General features: G+C 33.5%; 1 protein-coding gene across 1 annotated transcript in view; it reads left to right on the top strand.

The window, feature by feature from the left end:
* Positions 1–461: 461 nt before the first annotated feature.
* The window catches only part of Il1rapl1 (interleukin 1 receptor accessory protein like 1), a 1,073,997-nt gene continuing 1,050,962 nt past the window's right edge, over positions 462–23,496 (top strand). The window contains exon 1 of the mRNA XM_028765051.1: positions 462–544. Coding sequence (XP_028620884.1) covers positions 463–544 — 82 coding nt within the window. The 5' untranslated portion in view covers position 462. The remainder of the gene's footprint in view (positions 545–23,496) is intronic.

The raw sequence follows: 23,496 nt of genomic DNA, 5'->3' as shown, positions 1-23,496 counted from the left end.
TTGTTCTGAGAAGGCTATGGAAACATTATAAGCATTACTGATTTTGATTTACCCTAAAATGGATATTTTCTTGAAAATGTAATATAGATGCTGTTTATGATATTGTTTCCTTATGAGTAATTCATAAGAAGTTTAACAAAAAGGAAGACCCAAATGAGGATGCTTCAATACCACTTAGAAGGAGAAACAAAGTAATTCATTGCTTCCAATATCCACAATGAAATGTGCACAAGAAACAGGTTCATTGATTCGTACTTTCACCCTTTTAGGAGGTTGAAGCTGGAGGTTGTTATGAGTGCAATGTCAACCTATTGTATAGGGAATTCAAGGTCAGCGAAGGATATATGGCCCCACTCTGAATGCCTAGATGAACACAAAATTCTCATAATATGTCAATAAATCTTGTAAATTATTGTTTTCATTTTATCTTTCCCTTAAGGAACAACCTGTAAGAACTGGAAGATGAAAGCTCCGATTCCACATTTGATTCTCTTATATGCTACTTTCACTCAGAGTCTGAAGGTTGTGACCAAAAGAGGTTCTGGTAAGAAGTGACTCTTTTTTCTCATTTAATGCGGACTGTGATATGTACACACGTGTTATTTGTGAGAGTCTGAGAAGTATGGATAATCTGTTACATAGATATCATAGGTATGTAGGAAAATAGTAAAGGTTATTAAGAGGAAATTATAAAAGGGTGAGTGCATGAAAATTAAAGGGGCTTACACCATTGAGATGAATTAGAAATGCGAATGAGTTCTACACCAAAAGTTTCATTCAGATTCCATTAATCAGTGTGATTTTTAACCCTCTCTTGTAGAGTTATCACTTTTAATGGAACATTATTGTGTATTATTTCAACTTGCTTCTTGATACTATTATTTCCTTCACAACTATGTCTATAACGAAATCTTTTAAAGGCTGTTTTGCTGACTTACATAGAAGGATTTACAGTAAAAATGGTATCATTTAGGAAAGAATATGGGGTTTCCCCAATATTTTTGCAAGAAAAGAGTAGTAGAACAATAATGCAAGGCAGAAGTGACTCAATTAGTGTTGAAACTCTGACAATTTACATGTCATTACACAGGCTTAGTTTCTAGTTGTCTATTCAAAATTGGAGTTAGGGAATAATATAATGCTCAAGTGAATACATATTGATGTGAATTTCTGTCTAGTAAGCTATTGATATGATTCATCATTGACATTTTTCCATGTGGCATTGGCTTATAGACATTTTGAAGGTACAGCTTTTGGGCATAAAGGAAGAATAGAGGAATTTTAATTGCCCCAGCTACAGTGTGCTCCCCATGCAGTCGCCACAGATAAATCAAAGATTGAGATGAGGCTCATAGGTTACTGTGTTGTGACACAATGATTTGGAATAATGTAGCATCTGCCTCATAATGATGGGATAATAGAAACTTCCACCTGTAGAAGTTCTGGTATCAAGAACCTCTTTTGCAGATAGAGGTTTGGAGAGAAACTGGCAAATGATGTGTGTGTAGGTTCAATGCAAGTTTTCTTTACTGAGCCTATTAAGTACCCTGCAACATTTTGGTGGTGTTACTTTTAGATGTCATTGGGTGTGGTGTGATTGTAGGAATTGTAGAAAAATAATATTTGTAATTTTGCATTTTATTTCATCTATCAGTTTATGGGTATTTTTAAATGCAAGCAAACTGTAAGGTGAGTTTATTATTGTTGATTAAATCTTAAAAGCTTCATTTTCCTGGTTATTATATCTCATTACATAAAACTGCTTTTACAGTTCTTTCTGTATATGTCAGATGTATGATTTATTGAAATGCAAATGTGACCTTTTCTCATCATAAAATACTAGTGACAGGTCTATACTATATAAGTTCTTCTTTAACAGCCAGAATTTCTTTGTTTTGAATCAAAGTAGGACTTCCTATGTTTGAAAAACAAGTAGCAGATCTAGAAATGTGGAACAATTAGTTCATATGTCTTGCTTTTAGACTTAGAAAAAACTTAACGTTATTTCAAATGTAAGCTTATTTTAATAATATAAATCTGTTAGGACACTATTATTTAGATGATGGCCTAAGCTAGACTGGGATTCTCATATTTTGCACTCTTCATTTTATAAATGAGTTTGTCACATACCTACTTCTCACCTCTCAAATCAAATATGTCTTTATATAATTATACAAAACAACAAATAGGATAAGTGAAACATTTGCCTTGCTAATTCTTATCTACTATTTAAATTGTGACTGCTTTTCCCCATGTGTATGTTAAGACTCAGGTGAATGTGAATCTATTCAGGTGAGCTTTGGTAGTAAGTATAAAACTTGAAAGTCCATATTTTTTTCATATACTTTCCTAGCTTTCAGTCATTTTCACTATGTTTGTTACCACAGTTGCTTAAGAGAAACAGGTATGTAGCTTACTGATTAGAATCATTACTGATTTCCATAGATCAAGAACAGGAGTGCACTTGGCATCTTCATCTTAAAAAGATGAAGGGCTTAATCTTCATACCTATCCCAACTGACAAAACCAGAAGCACTGAGGCCTGAGAATCGAATGAATTTTTGAAGCTTGATCTTGTATATTAAGCAAGAGTCTTGTCATTATTTATCATTTTGTTTTGATTTTATAGATCTTTTACAAGTTTGATAAAAATGATTCAAAATCCAAAGCTTTCCAAATGTGTGCTGCTGGGTATTATATTTAATTTTCTGTCACCACAAGCAAATGTAGATCATTTAGTAATTATACATGCATTGTATTTAAAATATATAAAATGTGACTAAAATACACAGTGTAATGTTCAGTTTTATGGCATGTTAATTGTATATAATGTTTACTTCAGACTAACATGTATGGCCATTCCATAAAAATTTAGAAGGAAGTATTTTTTTTCTCACTAGCAAATCTAATTGGAAAGCATTAGGAGTTCTTATACAAATGGAGATGCATTACTTTTATCACCTCGGCTTACACCCCCATTGCAATTATTTAATTAGCAAATTAAATCTAAAAAGTCACTTATATTATAGCTTTCTTGATTGAAATATTCGAAATACAAATTCATGTTTCATTTTAAGTAATCATTTTTGATATGTGCATGCTATGATAAGTGGGGATTGAATCTGGTTTTTTACATAGTATTCTAGAGATATGCATACTTTGACAATTGAGAATATAAATGCATGGTGTGAAAAAGATGTTTAATGAGTAAATATCTGACTGTCTGTCAATTGTTGAATATTTGTACAAAATTATTTAAAGCACATGCTTGCTTTAAGATTACTTGTGTCTCAACCAAATTATACAGTGTAGCTTAACCTTCCCATTTTTCTTACCTTAGAGTTTTCTATTCTATTTACCACGTCTCCTCCTCTCCTCTAGTCTAGGTCCCACTTCTCTAGTCCACTCTCATCTTCTCCTCTCCTTTTCCTTCCTGGGATCCTTTGTCCTCAATTTCATGCCCTATCTTCTTCCCTCTCTCCATCTCTCTGCCTCCTCCTTTTTATATTTTAGTGTAGATTGTCAGTCAAAATTACTCACTTTGATACTGCTACTGTGTCTTTGTTGAACTGATTTAACCAGTCTTGGTTATGTTTGGCTAGTGGTCTGTCAGTGAAATATATCCCAATCCCCATACCTACCTAGTAGTTTATAACTATAAAAATACTATAATTGTTTTGTTTAAAAATGTAAAGCCCCAAAACATGTCCTTTGCTAACATATAAATCAAAAACAAGAAATCAAACAGGGTCCATTGATATACCTTTTTGTTTAACATTTCCAGTAAGTTATATTTTGTTATTAGTTTTATTACTTCTTCGAGAATTTTATATGATGTATTTTTATCTTATTCACCTGTTTCCCAACTTCTCCCAGATCCACCTCTCCTTTCCTGCCCACTTAACTTTGTGTCCTTTTTTTTTTTTTTTGTTTTGAACCCTTCAAGTCATGGAAATAATAAGTGAATGATTAAGGGAATTGGCTAGAAAGTGACAAGAAGCTAGTAAGTGACAAGCAGTTTTTAGTATGCAATGAAAATGAAGTAGGACCAGCACAGTTTTACAAAGATAATTGTCAAACAAAACAGAAGGATTTAGCAAAAACTGCATGTGAGTTTGATTCTAGACACTTTTAATCCCAACACCAGCCTTGTCTGCATAGTGATTTCTAGGCCAATGGGGCTACACAGGAAATCTGCCTAGAGAGAGAGGGGGGAGAGGGGGGAGTGGGAGAGGGAGAGGGAGAGGGAGAGGGAGAGGGAGAGGGAGAGGGAGAGGGAGACGAGACAGAAACAGAGACAGAGTCAGACATATAAAAACATAGAGATAGAGACAGAGAGACAGAGAGACAGACACAGACAGATGTAGACAAACAGAAAAAGAGAAAGAAACACAGACAGAAAAAGAGACAGAGACAGACAGACAGAGACAGACAGAGATAGAGACAGAGATATAGAGATAGTGACAGAGAGAGACAGGTAGAGATTGACAGAGAGACAGACAGAAAGACAGACAGAAAAGACAGACACACGGACAGAGAGAGAGAGATACAGACAGACAGATGCAGAGAAACAGACAGAGAAACAGACAGAGAGAGACAAACAGAGACAGACAGAGAAATACAGACAGACAGAGAGACAGACAGAAAGACAGAGAGAGAGCCAGAGAGCCAGAGAGGGCAGAAAGAGAGACAGAGAGATAGAGAATCCGAGATAGATGGAGACAGCGACAGAGACAGAGAGCTTGTTTTTATTTCTTCAAAAGAGATTATTATAATATATTGGTTAATACTAGTGGACTATGAAAGGGAAAGATAGCAACACAGGACAAGCAACACCTAGTACATGTTAGGGGTTTATATGAAGACAAGGAACATTTACAATCCATAAGTGTTTTTGAAGTTTTGCAATATAGTCCACAATCTGTTAAAAAAAAAAAAAAGGAGAAATACCTCTTTGGATATTTCTATAACAGAGTTTTACTAGACTTAATACAGGTTTAAAGTGATACTGGTGTCATTGTGTGTGATATTTTGGGTTTGGTAACATTGCTCAGAAGTTGCCATCTTGTAAAGAGATGAACATATAAAAAGTTAAGCATAGAAAAATACTCATAATTATTAGAGCATATAGAAAGGAAGTGGCTATGCTACATAAATGAAAAAGTTCAGATTATTCTAGTGAAGATTAATGATACATAAAAATTCCCTAAAGCAGTAAGCTGTTACACAGTGAGAGTATTGCCGCAGGGATTTGATCTTCTCTTCATTCTAGGACCTGCCAAGGAACACCTGTTTGTGTAAAATGATTTAGAAGAAATTCTTTCTGACAGCAAGCGGAGGACATGCCTCAAGAGGTTTATTAAAACTAGAGTTTGGGCCCAGATAATTTCTAAAAGTACAACAGATAAATAACTAAAGACATAGTTTAGGTTCTAAGTCTTGTGTCTATTTGTGAATCTTTATTTTTTAAGGAATAGACATCACACTACTAAAGAAGTGTAATTTTACTGGGTAGAAAAGAAAAGGCTACGTGGGCTACTTCTAACTCATGCCAATATGATTTATGTGTATCAGTACCCTTGGGCATTTCTGTAAGTCAATGAACTTAAGTCTACATGATTAAGAGACAAACTAGTTTCCTCAGCATCTGTGTTTTACTATGTAACCATGTGTTTATTCTCAGTTGGTCAAATATGTCAAAAGGTACAAGGCATTTCCCTTTATTTTTTTTCTTTGGGATAGCTTGTATAACCAAGCTTCTGAGCCTTCCTTTGTCTTTTTATTTATTTATTTATTTACTTATTTATTTATTTTTTATATTGTAATTCATTCACACAGGGATTATAAACACAGAAAGGCAGAACATGGAGAAGGGGATGACACTGGAGTGTGGGTGTTCAGGGGGAATACAGATATCTCTCAGAACAGGGTATCGGCTGGGTGAAGGTTCAGGGGACAGGTCACTATGACACTGCCTATGATTCACTTGTCCTTATCTAAGTTGGTATTGTCTGCCAAGGCTACCTATTTACAAGGTCTGTGACTACTTAGGCTGGTAAATTTCCCTGAATGCTGCCTGTTTACAATAGCTTATAGCCATCTGTTTCAATGTTTTTCCACAGAGACCCAAGACTTGGTGTTAGTATACATGTATGACAGGCCTATTGCTGATTTTAGGCCTATGGCTGAATTTTAGGCCTTCAGTGTTAAGCAGGGCTGCCCCTGACATCTCCTCCCTTCTCTAAGTATAGAAGGGCTGTGGTAATTCTAATCTTGCAAAGGCGGGGATAGAGGGCTGACCTCCAGTAATTGAAGGGGACCTTGTAATGCCTCCGGTCCCCCTGTCGTTGTCCAGTGAGGCATGAGGGCCATACCCATCCCGATGTCTTTTTCCTGGAGAGGGGATACTTTTGACATCAACCCCTATGCAGTCAGGCTTGTCCCTCAGGGAACCCAGAGAGATATTTTTAACTTCCTTTGTCTTTTAAAACTAAAAATGTGGGATATTTATTTATTGGAAAATTTCTCTTACACTTTGGTACTTTTAAAAATCGAGCATGAGGTGAGGTATAGCATAAGTGCCATTACATCTGAGATGCTGCGTTTAATTATAATAAGTCTAACAAATATACAACCTGGTGTACCTAACTAGAAGCCCATTCAGTTTCTTTTGGTAATAATCAAATCTTATATAGCTTTGAATTTCACTGCCAACTTAGTTTTCTCTGTAAATCAAATTTTATGTAATTTTTATAGATTAATGCCAATTGTGGGGAATTATGCTTATTCATAGTCACTTTGCATGGATAAGATAAAAGCCAATATGTACAACACTTTTCAGTTGAGTAAGATTTCAGGGATATACTATTTCATGTCGACAAACAGCCAAATGGCACTACATGGACATAATAGAGAAAGAGATAAAATATTTTGTCCTATATATTTAATGCCAAGTTGAAGGGCTAAGATAGTACCACCAATCAGGACGCTATTGGTGCTTCTTTAGCAGAATAGCACAATTATGATGCTGAAGTTTTCAATGATAGTTATTGAAACCATCTGTTCAAATCAGTTGAAATTTGGGAGATTACAGAATTGATTCATGTTATTTCTTTTCCTTGGCCTTTGTTCTTGTTTGTACACCCACTGTTCTTTTTTGTTTGTACATCCACTGTCACAGCTCTTTCTCTGACTTTCTTGTCTCTTTCTCTCTGTTATAAGTACTTTGGATTATTATGGGTATTCTGAGACAATCCAGGATGATCCCTGTAGTAATTAATTAAGTCCTTAATGTAATCAAACGTGCCAAAGTCTACTTCTTTAGGTACAATAACCACAAGTACCACAGATGTTAAGGATATGGATGGAAGCATATTTCCTCAGACATTATTTTGTTTACCCCACCGTGTAATTTACTAATTTAAGCACATATTGAACAACACATTACTGAATTATATTGGAGACTAGAGAAAGAGTAGCCACAGCAGAGAGAAATATGAGAAATAGAAACAAAGGCATTGTATAGTTTTGCTGAATGGGTCATAAGATCCCTGAGGTCCCTGTGGAGAAAAGGGAGTCATGCAGAATGAGAATGATTAGGAAAGAAGTGTCAGAGGAAGAGGAAGATAAGGGTACTATGAAGGAGGAAAACATCTAGCAGACACTAATGGTGCTTTAAATTATAGAATATTTAAGCTATAACCTCTCTCCACAAAATGCTTTTAAAAACAGACATTGTTCCTTGTATTAGCATGAAAAAGATATCCATCCTTTTCAAGGAGGGGAAATGAAAACTAGACACTAAAATGACTTTCTGAATCGAAGTAATGGCCATGAGAATACAAAAGATAGAAGACACAAGACAGAAATTTTTGAACTCCAATCCATTGAGCTTGATGATTGGTTAAATGTAGGATGTTAGAAAGGAAGAGGTAAAGAAAATCATTCTGTAATGGGAGAATTGAGATTCTCTCAATTATACTAGAGGTCTCTGAAGCAGAGAAACTAGAAATGACCATGTATTTAAAGGGAACAATAAGAAGATAGAAAAATACAGTGGGATAGAATGTGAAGGTGTATAATGTTCCACAAGGGATTTTGGATTTTATGTTATAGGGAAAAGATTTAACTTAGTGTTTAATTATTTTAAGTCCATTCCATTAGTGAATACAATGAAGACCTACTTACTGTGCTTTCTTCTTTATATGAATAAGATGAAGCTACTTGTTGTTCATGCAATGAGGCTGCACACATCTGTATAAGGCCAACAGGAAAGCTGCCGTTACACAGAAAGGAAGCCACAACAGAGTAGAATGTAGTTTTAGATAAGTAATCCTCCCTTTAAGAAGGATGATAGGATTTATGAGTGACTCATGAAAAACTCGATGAAAATCATAGTGAGATTCATTGAGAGCCTGAAAAGGAATCAAAGGGAACGAGGGAATATGTCTCTGAGGGAGGATTCATAATATCAGATGGACATTTGAGATGGATTATGAACTATTTTGAGAAGATGTATTGATGGTGGTACCAATAGCAAAGGGAAGGAGAACTGTTTATTCAGACAGAGATGGAATTAGTTTAGTTGCAACAGTATGACCAGTTGGAGTGGGAACACTGAACTGATGAATTAGTGACCCAAAGTTCCTGTGATTGCTATGACAAATTATCACAGAGAGGGTTACCTAAAACATTAGAAATCAATTGTTTATCAACTTGGTAAACTAGACTTCTGAAGTTAACAGCCATATTTTTAAAGACTTGGAGATTCCGTGAGAGAATACTTCATTTAGTTTCCTAGATTCTGGAGGCTTCAGTTGAACCTTGGTTTGTGGTCTCTGCATTATACCCTTACATGGCCTTTTTTCTGATTTTCTCACATAAGTGGTTTTAGTATCTACTTTTGATAATTCATTATGATTATCTTGAAATACTTCATTGCATTAGCAAATGGACTGCGAGATCAAGGGCATGTTCTCAGTTATAAGCTGTCATAAGTTTTAGAAGAGAGCACTTTCCATTAGATGATAAAAGTCAAGGCAATAGGTGCAGATTTTGTTTATCCTCATATCAAGTTCAGTATGATGGAATAAAACCATCTAGAAAATGCATGCAGCCAAGAGAAGACAGAAAGGAAATGAAAAAGATCAACTGACCTTGAAGAGGCTTTAAGACAAAGAACAGCCTGTCATAGAAAGTAATGAAAAGAAAGATTGAAGAGGAGTAAGGAGAATTCCCAGAAACCAAGAATGGAGAACTCCTCAAAATTACAAAGCCATTTAAATTTTGGACTTAACTGAGATAGTGAAAATAAATCATTAAATAAAAATTTAGGGGAAGCTGGAAGAAAAGAAATTGGAAAGCAGTTGAGGTAGTTTATTTCTTATATTTATTTATTATTTTGAATATTTCATATAGGCCTCATGCATTTACATCACTTTCCCATCTCGATTATTTTTTCAACTCCTATGTCCTCAAAAACGTCTCAAATTTATGTAAATTTGTAAGCATGAGTTACAAAAATTAGTATATAAAAATGCTAGTTTTAAATGTTTGCTATGATTTAGAACATAGAATGATTTTTTCTATTTAGGTAAAATGAATATAATATTGATATGAACTGTACAACTGAAAAAAATTCTTTCCAGTCAAAATGTCTTTTACTCAGATTGAAGTATGAGCGATATACAATAAACCTGAAACAGGGTAATACTAATCTGATTTAAATCTGTTTAATTCACACAAAGAAAATCATATTAGAAACTTCTGTACTTAATCCTCGTGTTGTCTATAACCTGTTGACAATTTATTTGTCCAGAAAACTGATATTGGCATTCTAGTTTTCATCTATAATGTCCATTAAAACCATCTGTCTTCACTTATTTTTCCAGAAATGATTCAGATTGATTTGTGACTATCGTGAGATTTAGAGCATTTGAAACAAAGGCACTTGACTTTCAATCCAGGACCAATTAAGTCTTGTTTACTGGAATAAATCTGTGAATCTATCAAATCCTGTGTTTCTTATTCATAGAGGAGGAATTTTAATCCATAACACCACCAAGACAAATAATTGTTTTGTTAATTTAACAAGTACTTTCAGCACAGATTCAGTGCTACACAAATGTCTCTTGTTGTGTAACATATTCTATAGGTTTACAAAATGATAAAAAAAAGAACAAGAACAAAGAACATCAAAAAAACAAAACCAAAACAAACATTGAGATAGATAGGGTTTGGAACAAACACCAGTACTTTAGTTCATTACTGGTTGCTTTTGACTTTCTGGTTTACAGCTTGTGTTACTATCAGGAACCAGACAGTGTGAGTTTAAAACAAAGGCTCAGTTAAAGGAAAACTTCATGGTGGTTTGCATTTAAAAAGCAAGTTGTTGTATCACCAAATTCCTTTGTCTTATAGGTGTATTTTTTTATGCAAGCCTTTAATCTCAGCTCTAGGGAGGCCAGGACAGGTGAATCACTGTGAGTTCAAGGACAATCTGGTCTAAATAGTGAGTTTCAGGCCTATTCAAGTTACACAGTGATCCCCTGTGTCAAAAATTTTCCTTGTGGTTTGTCATGTATCTCTAGATAAAAGTGACTATGCCGTTTCAAAATAATAAATTATGTTTTAATTCTTTTTAAAAAATTATTTAAAACAAATTTCCTGTGGTAGATTTATGATCTTTTATGATACCTATGCATTGGAAGTGTTGCCAGAAGACAAAGATAATAGTTAACATTACTAAATTTTAATATCTTTAAGGTTATATACAAAGATATATTTTAGAAAGGTTCACTGAGTCTCATCTGTAAATAGTCTTCACATGGTTGTCTTCTATATTTTACTAACTACACTATAATGTTTTCTATTTAAGTTTGTTACATTTATTTACTTTTATCTCAAATGCACATTGGAATCACTTCATGCTTCCTGTGTGTTGTAAATATTATGTGTGTAAATAGTAATGGAAAGTAAGATTTATGTATGTCAAGAAACTTTTCCATATGCTAATGGACTACTTATTTTCTCTTGGAATGTACTTCATATTGGAGAAAAAGGCTACTAGGATTATTCCAGTTTTCTAATAAGCAAATTCTGCAAAGTAAATGGATTCTCCAATGCCATCTTGTGGCTTTTTGACATTGAAAAATGTGGCAATAATCACAAAAATGATGAAAAAAAAAGCAAATACATGTGGGAAAACTTTTTCCAGGAATTATTGCTCAGAAATTAATCTGATTCTAACATCTTACAAATGCTTTTCTTCAATTTCACTAGTTTTTGTTAACTACATGTTTTCTGTTGTAGTGTAATATACATTTTACTGAGAGTTTTAAAGGAACCCTCAAAGTTTTGTACTTTTATGACATTAAGGTAATATCATTGTTCTTATTTTTGAAATTAACCTATATTACATCTTAAGGAATACTAATTTGTATCCTTCTTCAGTCAGATATAAAATTATGTCAAGTATACTTGTGTTATACAGTATTAAAAGTCTTTTTAAAATATCTCTTCCATTCAAATCTTTCCACTTCATATATTTATTTCATGACATTTTTTAAACCAAAAAATTTCTTCCTATGTAGCCTGAGCTGCCTTGGCATTTGTCATCTCTCCTGTTTCTGAACTAAAAACAACTTTTAACTTTAGTAGCTCAAGTATGAAAATTCGATGAATGCATTAGCTTTATTTCCTTGTCAATAAAAATAAGAACCATTAGTAGATTGCAAAAGATGAAGAATCTTTATGGACAATGCTGAAATTCCTGGCTTATATTTTCCTGCTATCCTAGACTGTGTCTTCAGTAAAACATGAGACCACTTAAGAACAGTAAAGCCAAATGTAAGGAACTACTCACAAGGCAATATTACCTTGTTAAAAAAAATGTTATCTCAAAGAGGAAGACCAAAGAGCAACTCTTAGATGAAAATATTTTAATTAAAACTTCTAGTCAAGTATGGTGATTCCCATACAGGCTTTAGAGCAGTCAGAGAAATAGATCAGTATGAGGTAAGAACAAAACTCAATTCAGCCCAATTTGATTGTAATTGGTGCTGGACTTAGGACTTCTAGGCTATGGGCCACAGAATTTTTCTTTAGCAGTATTTATGCACAGACCAATTTTAGATTAAATGTATTCAGATAACAATTAACCCAGTCCCACTTACACAATTTAAGAGATGTTTACATTGAGATTCTTTACAAAGTACATCTGGCTTGTTTCACAAGAACGGGTACTGTTGACTCTTAGATAGTGCCAAGGATTTAGGGTCTAGGGAGCTTGATTGAGGTGAAACATAATGCCTATGAGAGTCAAGATTGTCCTGGACCTAAGACAAGATAGATGTTACCTAGGTTGTTGTAAAGCACAAGTGACATCACTCATAAGGATGGATTTTATGGCCTAATGGTAATGCTCAAGGTTTAAAGGGGAAAGTGTCTGAGATAAGTAAATTATGGAGATATAGGCAAAACCTGTCTACTCAGACAGCAAAAGATCACCAGGAAGTTAAATTCTATCTTTCTGGCATTTCAGGAAGACCAGCTGTACACCTCATTCCATTGAAGACTTAAGCTGAGTGTTTAACTTTTCCTGGCTTTTCCAGTGCTTATCTGGACTACCTCCTTAGGAGTGGGCAGAGGACAAAGTAGTTGTAATATATGTTTATATATCTAAACTTTAAAAAGCTTCTGTCTCAAAATATTGAACACATATATAATGTGTAGGAATGTGTTTATTTGTATACCATTTAAGGTTTCATATATGGAGAAATTTTTCAGATGAAAAGATAAAAATTCACTTGGTATTGTACACAAGTATAAGTGAGAATTTCTTGAAGACTTCACTATAAAGTGCTGACAACATTGACATCAGCTTTTTCTGGATGTATTATGAGATTAAAGTGTTTATATATCTGTTTATACAAATTGCCTTTTTGATTCCTCATACAAATACTTCTGGGAAGTAGAGTAAAAGAAACATGTAAAATGACTTGTTTATTTTATATATTTTCATTAGTTTTTTTGTTTTGTTTTCATGTTTAATCACTTCGCTCTAACTCTACCACAATCATGAATCATATTCTGCTATAGAAGATCTTGCAAAAAATAAGAGATACTAAATTCACAGATGTAATTTCCTATTTTGTACAAATTCTATCAAATGTAATGGCTTAAAGCAACATGCAGTTACTCTCTTCCCATTGTGGAGGTTAAAATTCTTAAAATCCAGGTGTCAACATGGTCATATTTCTTCATGATATTCTGGGAAAAAAGAACTATTCCTCAGTCATTTCCAGCTATTGAGAACATTGCATGTTTTGTCTTCTACCTCTCTCTGATCTTGCTTCTGTATCTCATCTTCTCTCTTACATTCCTGTGATTATAATGTATCCACCAAGTTAATCACGACTATTACCATCTAAAAATCTTTAATTTATTAATATCTCTAATTTTTATCTTTAATTGTGTGGATGATTGTGTGTCTGTGTGTGGATATGTGCATATGAGATCAGGTGTCTGCAGAAACCAGTAGCATTTCATTCTTCTGGAGATGGAGTTACAGGTGTCTGTGAGCTAGCTGACATGATTATAGGGAACTGAATTTAGGTCCTCTTCTCGAATAGTATGCACAGTTAATCAATGAGTAATGTTTCCAGAACCCTAACTCTATCTTAAGAACCTCATTTTCAACGCATGGAATTACATTCACAGGACATAGGAATCACAGCATGGATATATATCATGGTCATTACTGTGTCTATCATTTTCTCTGGATATAAGAGCTATAGGTTTTTTCACTAGAAGTTTAATATTGCTGAAGTATAGAGATATTTGGGCCCAGTGTGGATGGAGAAGAATGAGAATCTCAGGAGAAAACATGGTAAAAATAGATGAGAATCAGACCATAAATGACTTCATATGATTTAGAAATAATTAGCATTATGTTAGCAAGGAACTAAGAAATACTGAAGTAATTCAAGCAGACCCTTAACATGACCAGACAGAATGGAAAGGGCTCCAAAGTAGTCCAGACAAGAAAGTCTTGAATTGGAGCAGTTAATGTAAGTCTAGAAAAGGAGAAATACGGAATTGATTACTAGGAATACCTGGAAACAATTAAGTATTGTTTAGTAGAAAGAGCAAAGTGAAGTTAACTCTACTTGTTTTTATTGAATCAAAAAAAGCTGTAATTATTAACAGATAGGATAGTATTTCTAGTTTGTATTCTTTCTTATCAAATACATACACAGGTTTTCAAAATAAAGTATCTGCTATATTTTCAGATCTGAAAATATAGAATAAAATGACAGCTGTAGAACCAAATTTGTCATTTGTAAAAGATCTCTTCAACAGAGCTTATTCCTAAGGTCAATTTCTCCTCAGAGATCTTTCAAATTATTGTTTCTTTGTGGTTAGAGTGCAGTATTGTATCAGTGAATTTTTTCCTGGAAATTTACTTGAGGTACTTCAAACTAATCCAGAGAGAAACAGTTTTCAAGGCTTGAGACTTCATTTAAATATAACACTACTAAAATATTTATATATCTATATGTACAAATATGCACAAATGTAGATAAAATATACACAAGTTAATTATTCATTCATAAAACACACTTTTACCAATGGGAAGCTCTATGCTATGTATAAAGCTTTAAAAGAGATTGAGATGTGTGAGTGCTATTTTTTTAATGTTTTTAAATTTTTATTATGATACTAAAGAGTCTAAGCTCACTGAGTATAAAATATTCATGCTTATTGATATGTCTCAAAATCATTGCACTTAAATGAGTTATTGCATAATTAATGCCTTATATATATTTGTACTTGGCTATTTGATTGAAAAATATCATCACAGCATTCTGAATTTTCCGATGGTGCTTGTGTTAACTCTCTTGAAATAAAGGGAGTTCTTTGAGGAATGAACTCTGTCTAGTTTAACATCATTCCCTTTACAAGCTCACAGCCAGTGCCTTGCACATAGCCTTCTAAGATAAATTGCTACACAAGCCAGTGAACAGTCTTATAAGACTTTGTATTTCTCTGGAAAAGGGAAAGTAAATTTTTACCTTTAGCTATTGGAATGATATGAGCACTCCTCATTATTGAATCTAATTCCCTGCTGGGATCATAATAGCTAAGGACAGAAGCATTGAGGCTACTATAGAAAAATAATTCTTGAGATGCTATTTCTTCTGTTGATCTAAAGGGTACTTTATCAACTCATTTCATTATTTGTAAGAGTTTGCAGTGTTTTCCTCTTTCTTAATTTTGGAGGTTTTGGCACATGTGTAACTGTGCAGGTCACTTTGTTATTGAACCCTAGATTCAGTATAGGAAGTCTATGTGGAATGGTGCTTGGGAGGAGTGAGGCATGAGCGGAACAGCTGTTCAATGTCTATAGTTTTCCCATGACAGATCACAGCAAACCTTAGGAACACTGTTGAATTGAAGTGTCCCACAGCATTGAGGGTGTTTTATTTTAATTCAGAACATGAATTAGTTCAATTTGGCAACTTGCACATTTATTCTGCTGCTCTGTAACTGACATGCCACTCTACAACGAACAGTGGTGACATACTGCTTATTTCAAAGGCATGTTTTTGCTTTCTTTGGGAGACATGCTTGGTTTGTTTTGTTCAATTTTTAATGATACATGCTTTTATTTTAAATTTCTTTGGAAACTGCTTTGTATCCTAGGGTTTCTGTCTTTCTATGGATTGAGAGGAGGTTATTACCTTCTCAGTTTTCAATTAGGAAAACAAAGGAAGTTTGGTAGTTCCACTGGGATCATGTAAACCCTCTCAAAACATGTTCTGAATGAGACAAATTTTTGTGCAACTTGCTCTAATTGTCTGTGATGAGACAATCTACAGAATTGGAGCAAGTCTCATTTGATTTGCACCTCCAAGTTGTTTGCTGTTACTGTTTTGGTTGCTTTTGTTTCACTTGGTTCATCCTACTCACAATCAACTAACATTTTTAAGGCAATGCTTTCTACTTTATGAATAATTTTACATTATGAACTATTAAAAGGGAATTTTCATGTTTGTGTGGAGATCCTTCATAAACTCAACACTATGTGCTATGATTCCTTCAACAATTCTTTATATAATATAATGTTTGTAAATTATTAATGCCTTTATTTTACCTTGCATTTTACTAGGATGGAATTCAAATCTGTTTTGAGTTTAATGTTCTTTTGTTCTGAGTTACAGCTGGCACAAACAGAATAGTATTTATTTATCACATATCATTTCTTATAATCACTTATGATAGTACTGTTGACATATTCTGAATTAGATAATAACGTATGCTACACTAAACTGATGCCTCACATAGAAGCTTGCATATAATGAATTTCATTTACACAGCTATTTTAATTTTGATTAAATTCTTTGGTTTTAATTCTGTGTCTTTTTATACATCCTAAATCTGTTTCTGCATGACTTAAAAAATAAAACTTTGAAACTTAGAATTTTATTATGCAGACCTCATATTATCCCAAGTTGATGAAGTCAGACAGTATAATTATAGGAAAAAATATGTTTGTCATTTCTTTACTCATTTTAAATTTGAATTTTACCTTGTGATCCTTAAGCAATCAGAAAAAAAATAATATTGGCATGATTTGGGTGTTACTGGAAGATTTTCACAAAATGTCTCTAGTGTTTGGTTATTCTATAAAACTTATTGTGAGATTAAGGACTTGGGAGTGAAGTAAGTTCTTTCTCAGATAGAAAGGAAGTGAGAAATCCCAAGAAGCAGGTAACAGAAAACAATGTAAAGGAGGCTTTACAAAAAGGATACCTAATAACTGAGAATAGTGATCTGTGTTTTCTCCCTGCTCCCTTCTGTGTTTAAGGATATACTCTGCAATTGTACAATTCAGTCAAGTACTACTAGTTCACATCACAGTAGACTGAGGCAGAAAATATCAGAAAGTTATGTATGCCTTAGATAATATCTGATCTGTGTTGTAAAGAAACTTTCTGATAATGGTCAAGATTAGAAAAATTAGTGTTAAATCCATGCCTTCACTTAAGAAAAAATATTTCTCTCAAAGCTGTTTGAGAATTTTTAAATAGAACCAATTATTTTATGATACTATGTGGTTATGTAATGCCACACATAAATTAGATTCCAATGAAATATGACTAAATTTTAAACTCAAGCATATGACTAAACTTAAATGCATATATCACTAGTAATTGAATATATATGAAATTACAATTATCTTATACTAACATAAGAACAAGGAGCATACCATTTTCCCCTGTTTAATATAAATGTAAATGCCCTATGTTATCAAGATAATTCAGAAACTTTTATAGAGTTTATACAATTGTATAGTTATTTATTTAAATTTAATATTTAAATAATACATGGATATTGAATAAGTCATTTTCTTTTAATATATAATTAAATATTTCAGTACCAAAAGAATATATTTGTTGTTAATATGTTAAATAAAATATTTTAAATTTGTATTTCAGTTTGCAATTTCAAACTGAAACTTTTTGCAATTACTATTTGTGGAAGGGATTAAATATGTGTTTCTATATATTACTGGTTTTGTTCAGCATTTTGAACTCAATGTACTTTTCTTTTATCCTCAATTATCCTGAGAAACTATTATAGAGATAATAATTTCTCAGAGGTATCCTATTGAAGGAAATGTTATGAGACATACAAATTAAATCCATTTTCTATCAAGTTTTACAAATGGTTCATAAGACCTTATAGTTAATTATTTTAATAGTGATATTTATGAGTATATTTAATTTAACTAGAACATGTTGGGGGTTAATTAACTAATATACAACTGTTAATTTTTTCAATTAATGGGCCTGATATTATTAATTTATCATCTGTTCTGCACATAATGTTTTGAGTAGTTGACTGTGTATCACCTAATCTTCTAGGCACTTGCAAAAAATTATTTTGCTTTTCTTATACAGGATATAACTAATGGGCTTATAATTTCATAATATTTAATTTTGAAGTAAAATGAAACAGGATCTTAGAGATATACTAAACTAGACAAAGTGTTTATAGATGTATTCTTTTAAAGCTATCATTTGAACTGAGATTTAACTCAAACAAGTAATCCATTAAATGAGGTTGTAGGAAAAGCCCATTGAATCGAGAGGAACAGTGCATACCAAAATCATACAACAAGAATTCGGAAGAAACTTCTAGAAATATTATCACACAGCATTCCTAATTATTGTTCTTCTGCCTCTTGGTTATGCATCATTTGCAAGCTTTCAGCTCCTGCTTCATCATCCTGTCTATCTACTTGCTGGCATGGTTCCTACCAGGATAGTAATGGCCTAATCCTCTGGAACCATGAGCACCAAATTAAATGGTTTGTTTTATATATGGCCTTGGTCATAGTGTTTTATACTACAATAGAAAAGTAAGACATTGATGCACGGAAAGGTGTATTACTGTGACAGACTACTGTACTTGTTGGAGAAATGTGAACTTTGGAAATTTGGATTAGGAAAGTGGTTAAATGCTGTAAGTAAGGCTTAATGGGCCATCCTAGAAGGAGCTTGAAAGGCCCAGTTCAATCTTTCAGAGTGGAACAATACTATCAAATGGGTAAAAGAGAATTCTTGTGATAATTTGGCAAAGCATGTGGCTGGGTTTTGCCTTTCTCCTTCCTAAAAATATGCCTGAGCCTAAATTGATGAGTTTTGGACTAATTTCACTTGAAAAGAATAATTCAATGCAGCCTAGTATTGATTCTGTCCTTTGGTTATTAGCGATCACTTTTATGCAGGTTTATAATTTTGAAAGCAAGTAAAGAAAACTCAAATGCAAAACATACCATTTGAGTAGGGAAAAAAAGCACCAAGAATTTTAATGCTAGAGCCAATATGCTGGAAGAGATAAAGAGAGGCCAGAACTGAAATTGAATAAAAGAAGTGGCTCCCTCAAGGAAAGAGCCCACACAGCTAATCCTGCAATTTATAGAAAGAAAAATGCTCTGGGATTCCCTTTGCCTAAAAAACAATTACAAAGGAAGCTTATGCAAATGTAATTAAAGGAGGAGCCAAGTTTCATTCAAGCAGGCTGAAGAACTTGGTAGCACCTGCCACATAGTTTTGGCTTTAGAGTCATGAGGGATAAAAGGGTAAAGTTGTGGAAACTTCCTCCAAGGTTAAGGAAAAGCTATTGAGGCCAGATGTGTGGCAAAGGAGTCCCTGCATAGAGGCCCACAGACACCATTGCATACTGTAAAGGTAAATCCTGGATTATACTGGTTACCCCAAAATGTTGGAGATGCCAAAGACTTGGGATACCTGTCAGAGAGGGCTATAGACAGGGAGTGGAACAAGCACAAGACTGCAATTGTGTTGTAGTCAGCAAGGCTGGAAGGGTGTAACTACTTAAATGCTTTGACAACAGATATGTAACTACAGGATTGGAGTTTGTCCTGCTTGATTTCTGTCTTGCTCTGCTCTGATATTTTCTCAATCAGTATTCTCCAATTTTCTTATCTATCTATCTATCTATCTATCTATCTATCTATCTATCTATCTATCTATGTATCTATGTGTCTATCTATGTGTCTATCTATGTATCTATCTATGTATCTATGTATCTATCTATGTATCTATCTATGTATCTATGTATCTATCTATGTATCTATCTATGTATCTATGTATCTATCTATGTTTCTATCTATGTATCTATCTATGTATCTATCTATGTATCTATGTATCTATCTATGTATCTATGTATCTATCTATCTATCTATCTATCTATCTATCTATCTATCTATCTGTCTGTCTGTCTGTCTGTCTATCTCTCTGTCTGTCTGTCTGTCTGTCTATTCATTTATTCGAGATGATAATGTATACTATGTGGCATTGTATGAAACTTGCTTTTTAATTTTACAGGGAGTATTCTAAGAGTTTGCTCCAGTCTCAGAACAAACTTTAGATTTCTGAACTCTGTTGAAATTGAACAATTATGAGGACTTTTGAAACTGTACTAAATACTTTTTTGCATAATAATATAGTTACCAGTATTTGGGGTCCAGGGAATAGAATGTTATGGATTGAATAAGAATGAACCTAATAGGCTTATGTATTTGATTGTTTTGTTTCCAGTTGGTGGAAATGTTTGGAAAGAGTTAAAGGTTATGACCTTATTAAAGGAACTATGTCACTGGTGGTGAACTTGGAAGTTTTTGATAAGGTTCTCATTTATCTTTCTCTGCTTGATTGTGGATCAGGTGTAAGCTCTCAGCTCCTGGTCTAGTGTCATGGCTGCCTGGATACTGCTGTGTTTCCTACCATGATGGTCATGGTCTCACCCTCTGGAAGGGGGAACTCTAAATTAAATATTCTTTTATAATTATCAAAGTCACAGTGTTTTGCTATGAAAATAGGAAAGAAATTAACCAAGATAGCAATGTCATGGAAGTCTTTATATTTTTTATTGCCTTTGTTCCTATTTCCCTATATCTAACATTCTTTTCTCTTCAGCTTCTTATTGTTCCTTCAGTTTTAAAGAAGGTCATGTAAATATCCTTTAGTGTTGAGTATTCGGTCATCATTTGTTCAAAGTATTTGAGTAAAAACAAGTCTCTATACTCAATTCTTTCACTTCAAAGATAAGTTTCTCTGATTTAGCATGAACTTGGCATTTCTTTGATGTTTTAAGCATTAGTATTTATATATCAGTTTGGTAATATTTAACTTTACCTAAACAATAGTAGCCCCCCCACAGCCTATGTGTTCAGATCAGATTTAAAATATAAAGAATGTATCCCCACCAATAGAGAGGACCTCACAATTAATTCAAAATTAATTCAAGAGTTCACTTCATAACAGTCATGTCATTCTTTCTCTAGGAGGCACATCTTACAGGGTAGCCATGCCATTTGAATGGTTCACAACTGAGTGAATCACTGATGTCTTTTCTCCTCTAGAAATGTCCATTGCATATTGGACACAATGAAAACTAGTCATTTTTGGTTGCTCTTTTAACTTTACATTTTCCAGAACATTCTTCTTCAGAGAGATCTGATATCATACACCTTTCTCTTAGCCAATGTTCTATTGCTGAGAAGTGACAACTTGACCAAGGCAACACTTAGAATTTCATTTAGAGATTGTTCATAGTTTCAGACAGTTAGTCCATTATTATCATCAGAGGGTTATTCCATTATCATCATGGATGGAAATCATGACAGCAGGCAGGCAGAAGTATTGTTAGGGAAGAAACCAAGAGCTACATCCTGATCCAATGGCTTGGCATGGGCTTTTGAAACTTGAAACCCAACCCCAGTGACACACTTCATCTGACAAGGCCACACCTAATCCTTTCAAAAAGTGCTACTCCTTGGTGACCAAGCATTCAAAGTTATGAGGTTATGTGGCCAAGTAAAACCAGCAGTTCTCTCTCACTTATAATCTACAAGTTACATGCTAGACTCTGTTGGTGAGTTGGCAGTATAAAGAGATAGATCTGTACATAATTTTATGGTTAAATTTTAGCATTTTACTGGGCCTATTTTCCATGGATAGAATCTGCATAAGAAGTTATATAGTGCAACAGCTTTCTTCTTTTTTGTTTCCCACACACTATATGACTAATAATATCTTTTTTTATAAACATTCCTCTCACTTGTCTGTGTCATTTTCTCTCTTCCCTTAATGATTCCTACTAGAGGCTGATGTGGATAATAAAAGATTTTCTTCAGCAGAAATAAGGGTTACTAATATATTGCTTCTAGAAAGTAGTTCTTTGTCATGTAAAAGGTTTTGGCATTTTCAATAATGCTTGCACTTCTATCACATCCATGGAAGATGTTTACAGCATCGTTACTGTGAGATTCTAGTAAGTTTCTAGGAAGTAAAACCCACAAAAATGTTTGAGCTCATGCAAGAACAGAGCTCTATTCTATTTGGTTGTCAGTCCACTTTCATTCTCCAGTAATTCATCAAAGTTATATCTGAGGTGTTCTTACTAGTGTATGGCTCCTTGACCTCTGACTCTGTGAGTATTCCTGTCTGTCCAGAACTCATAATGCTGGTGATTTTTTCTGCTTCACTAAGCTGTCTAATAAATCCAAGAAAAGTCATTACATTTCACTCTTTTCCAGTTTTTTTTTTTCTGGATGTAAACTCAGCAGTGATTACTTCTTACTTCTTTATATATAGGAGTTGAAACCAGATATCATGTTTCTTTCAGTTGGATATTGACCAGAGGAAATTTTCTCTTTTCCATGATGATATTTGGAAAATGTATTTTGAGTGTTTGTGTGAGTATGTTTGTTTTTTTAAAAAAAACATTTTTGTCTCTTTCAAACTGAAGATTTTACTTTAACTTTTTTTCCCTGAATGAATCTGATTAAGAAGCTAGATATTTTGAATATCAGTATCTACTGAAGGAAATTTTGTTCAATAATATTACCCTCTTTTTATATAGACTGAATAGTATATTATATGTAAACAATATGGTTCAAATCACCAATAGATAAATAATATATTAAATTGTGTCATGTCTATGAGCTTAAGTTTTAGGCTACAGAGTTAATTTGCAACCAAATAGATGCAAATTTGGGATTATAAAACTTCACTTTCCTATCCTTTGACCCTAAGTTTTGTTATCTAGTGTTCTACAGGGTCTTGATAATCATGAAAAGTATTTTCTCAAAAGCCATTTAAAATGAATGACATTCTTTGTACATTACTCAGTTGTGAGTCTTTGTGGAGGGCTCAAGGAACCCTGTTGAAGAGGAAGCAGAAAAGTTTGTAAGAAAAAAAGACACCATGAAAACAAGAACCTTTAAACACAATAGGATCAATGAACATTCAAACTCACAAATATTGTGGCAGCATCCACAGGGCCTCCTTGGATCTAAGCCAAATGGGATCCTAAAGCTGAGGAGGAAAGTGGACACAAACTTTCATCTCTTGCTCGGAAGCTATCTCCACATGATAATCACTCAAATGAAAAGTAAGTTTTCTTTGGGTATACAAACCAATTTTAAGGGCAAGCTTTGCCCAGCAGTATAAGACCACCACAAACTGAAAAAATGAATGCAATGTCATTTTGCCGGTTCTTTACATTCGTTTTTTGGAGCCTTACAAATATTTTCATACGTATTCTGATTTTTGATTTTTGTGCTTGTATGGAATTTCTAGACATGTGAACATGTGTAGCTCTTCATTTCTCTCTATATATGTATTTCCTGAAATTTTTTTTGCTCATTTCTTGCTTGTTTGTTTTTCTCCTATTCCAGTTTGTTTGTTTTTTATTTTTTCTTATTTTATTATGTTTTAGAAAATGTTTTCCTTATGAAATACAGAAAGCGTGTAGATTTGGATGTCATGGGAATTGGAGAAGATTTGAGAGGAGAAACCATAATCAGAATATACTGTGTGAAAAAAACTATTTTAAATAAGAGAAAAATACCATTGTTTTACATTACATTTAGTTTATTTTGTAGTCAGGATATTGCTT

The sequence above is a fragment of the Grammomys surdaster genome, unplaced genomic scaffold (assembly GCF_004785775.1).
Source record: "Grammomys surdaster isolate TR1022 unplaced genomic scaffold, NIH_TR_1.0 148, whole genome shotgun sequence".
NCBI classification, from domain to species: domain Eukaryota; kingdom Metazoa; phylum Chordata; class Mammalia; order Rodentia; family Muridae; genus Grammomys; species Grammomys surdaster.
Note: the sequence above shows the minus strand (reverse complement) of the source record. Positions and strands in the feature narration are given on the sequence as shown.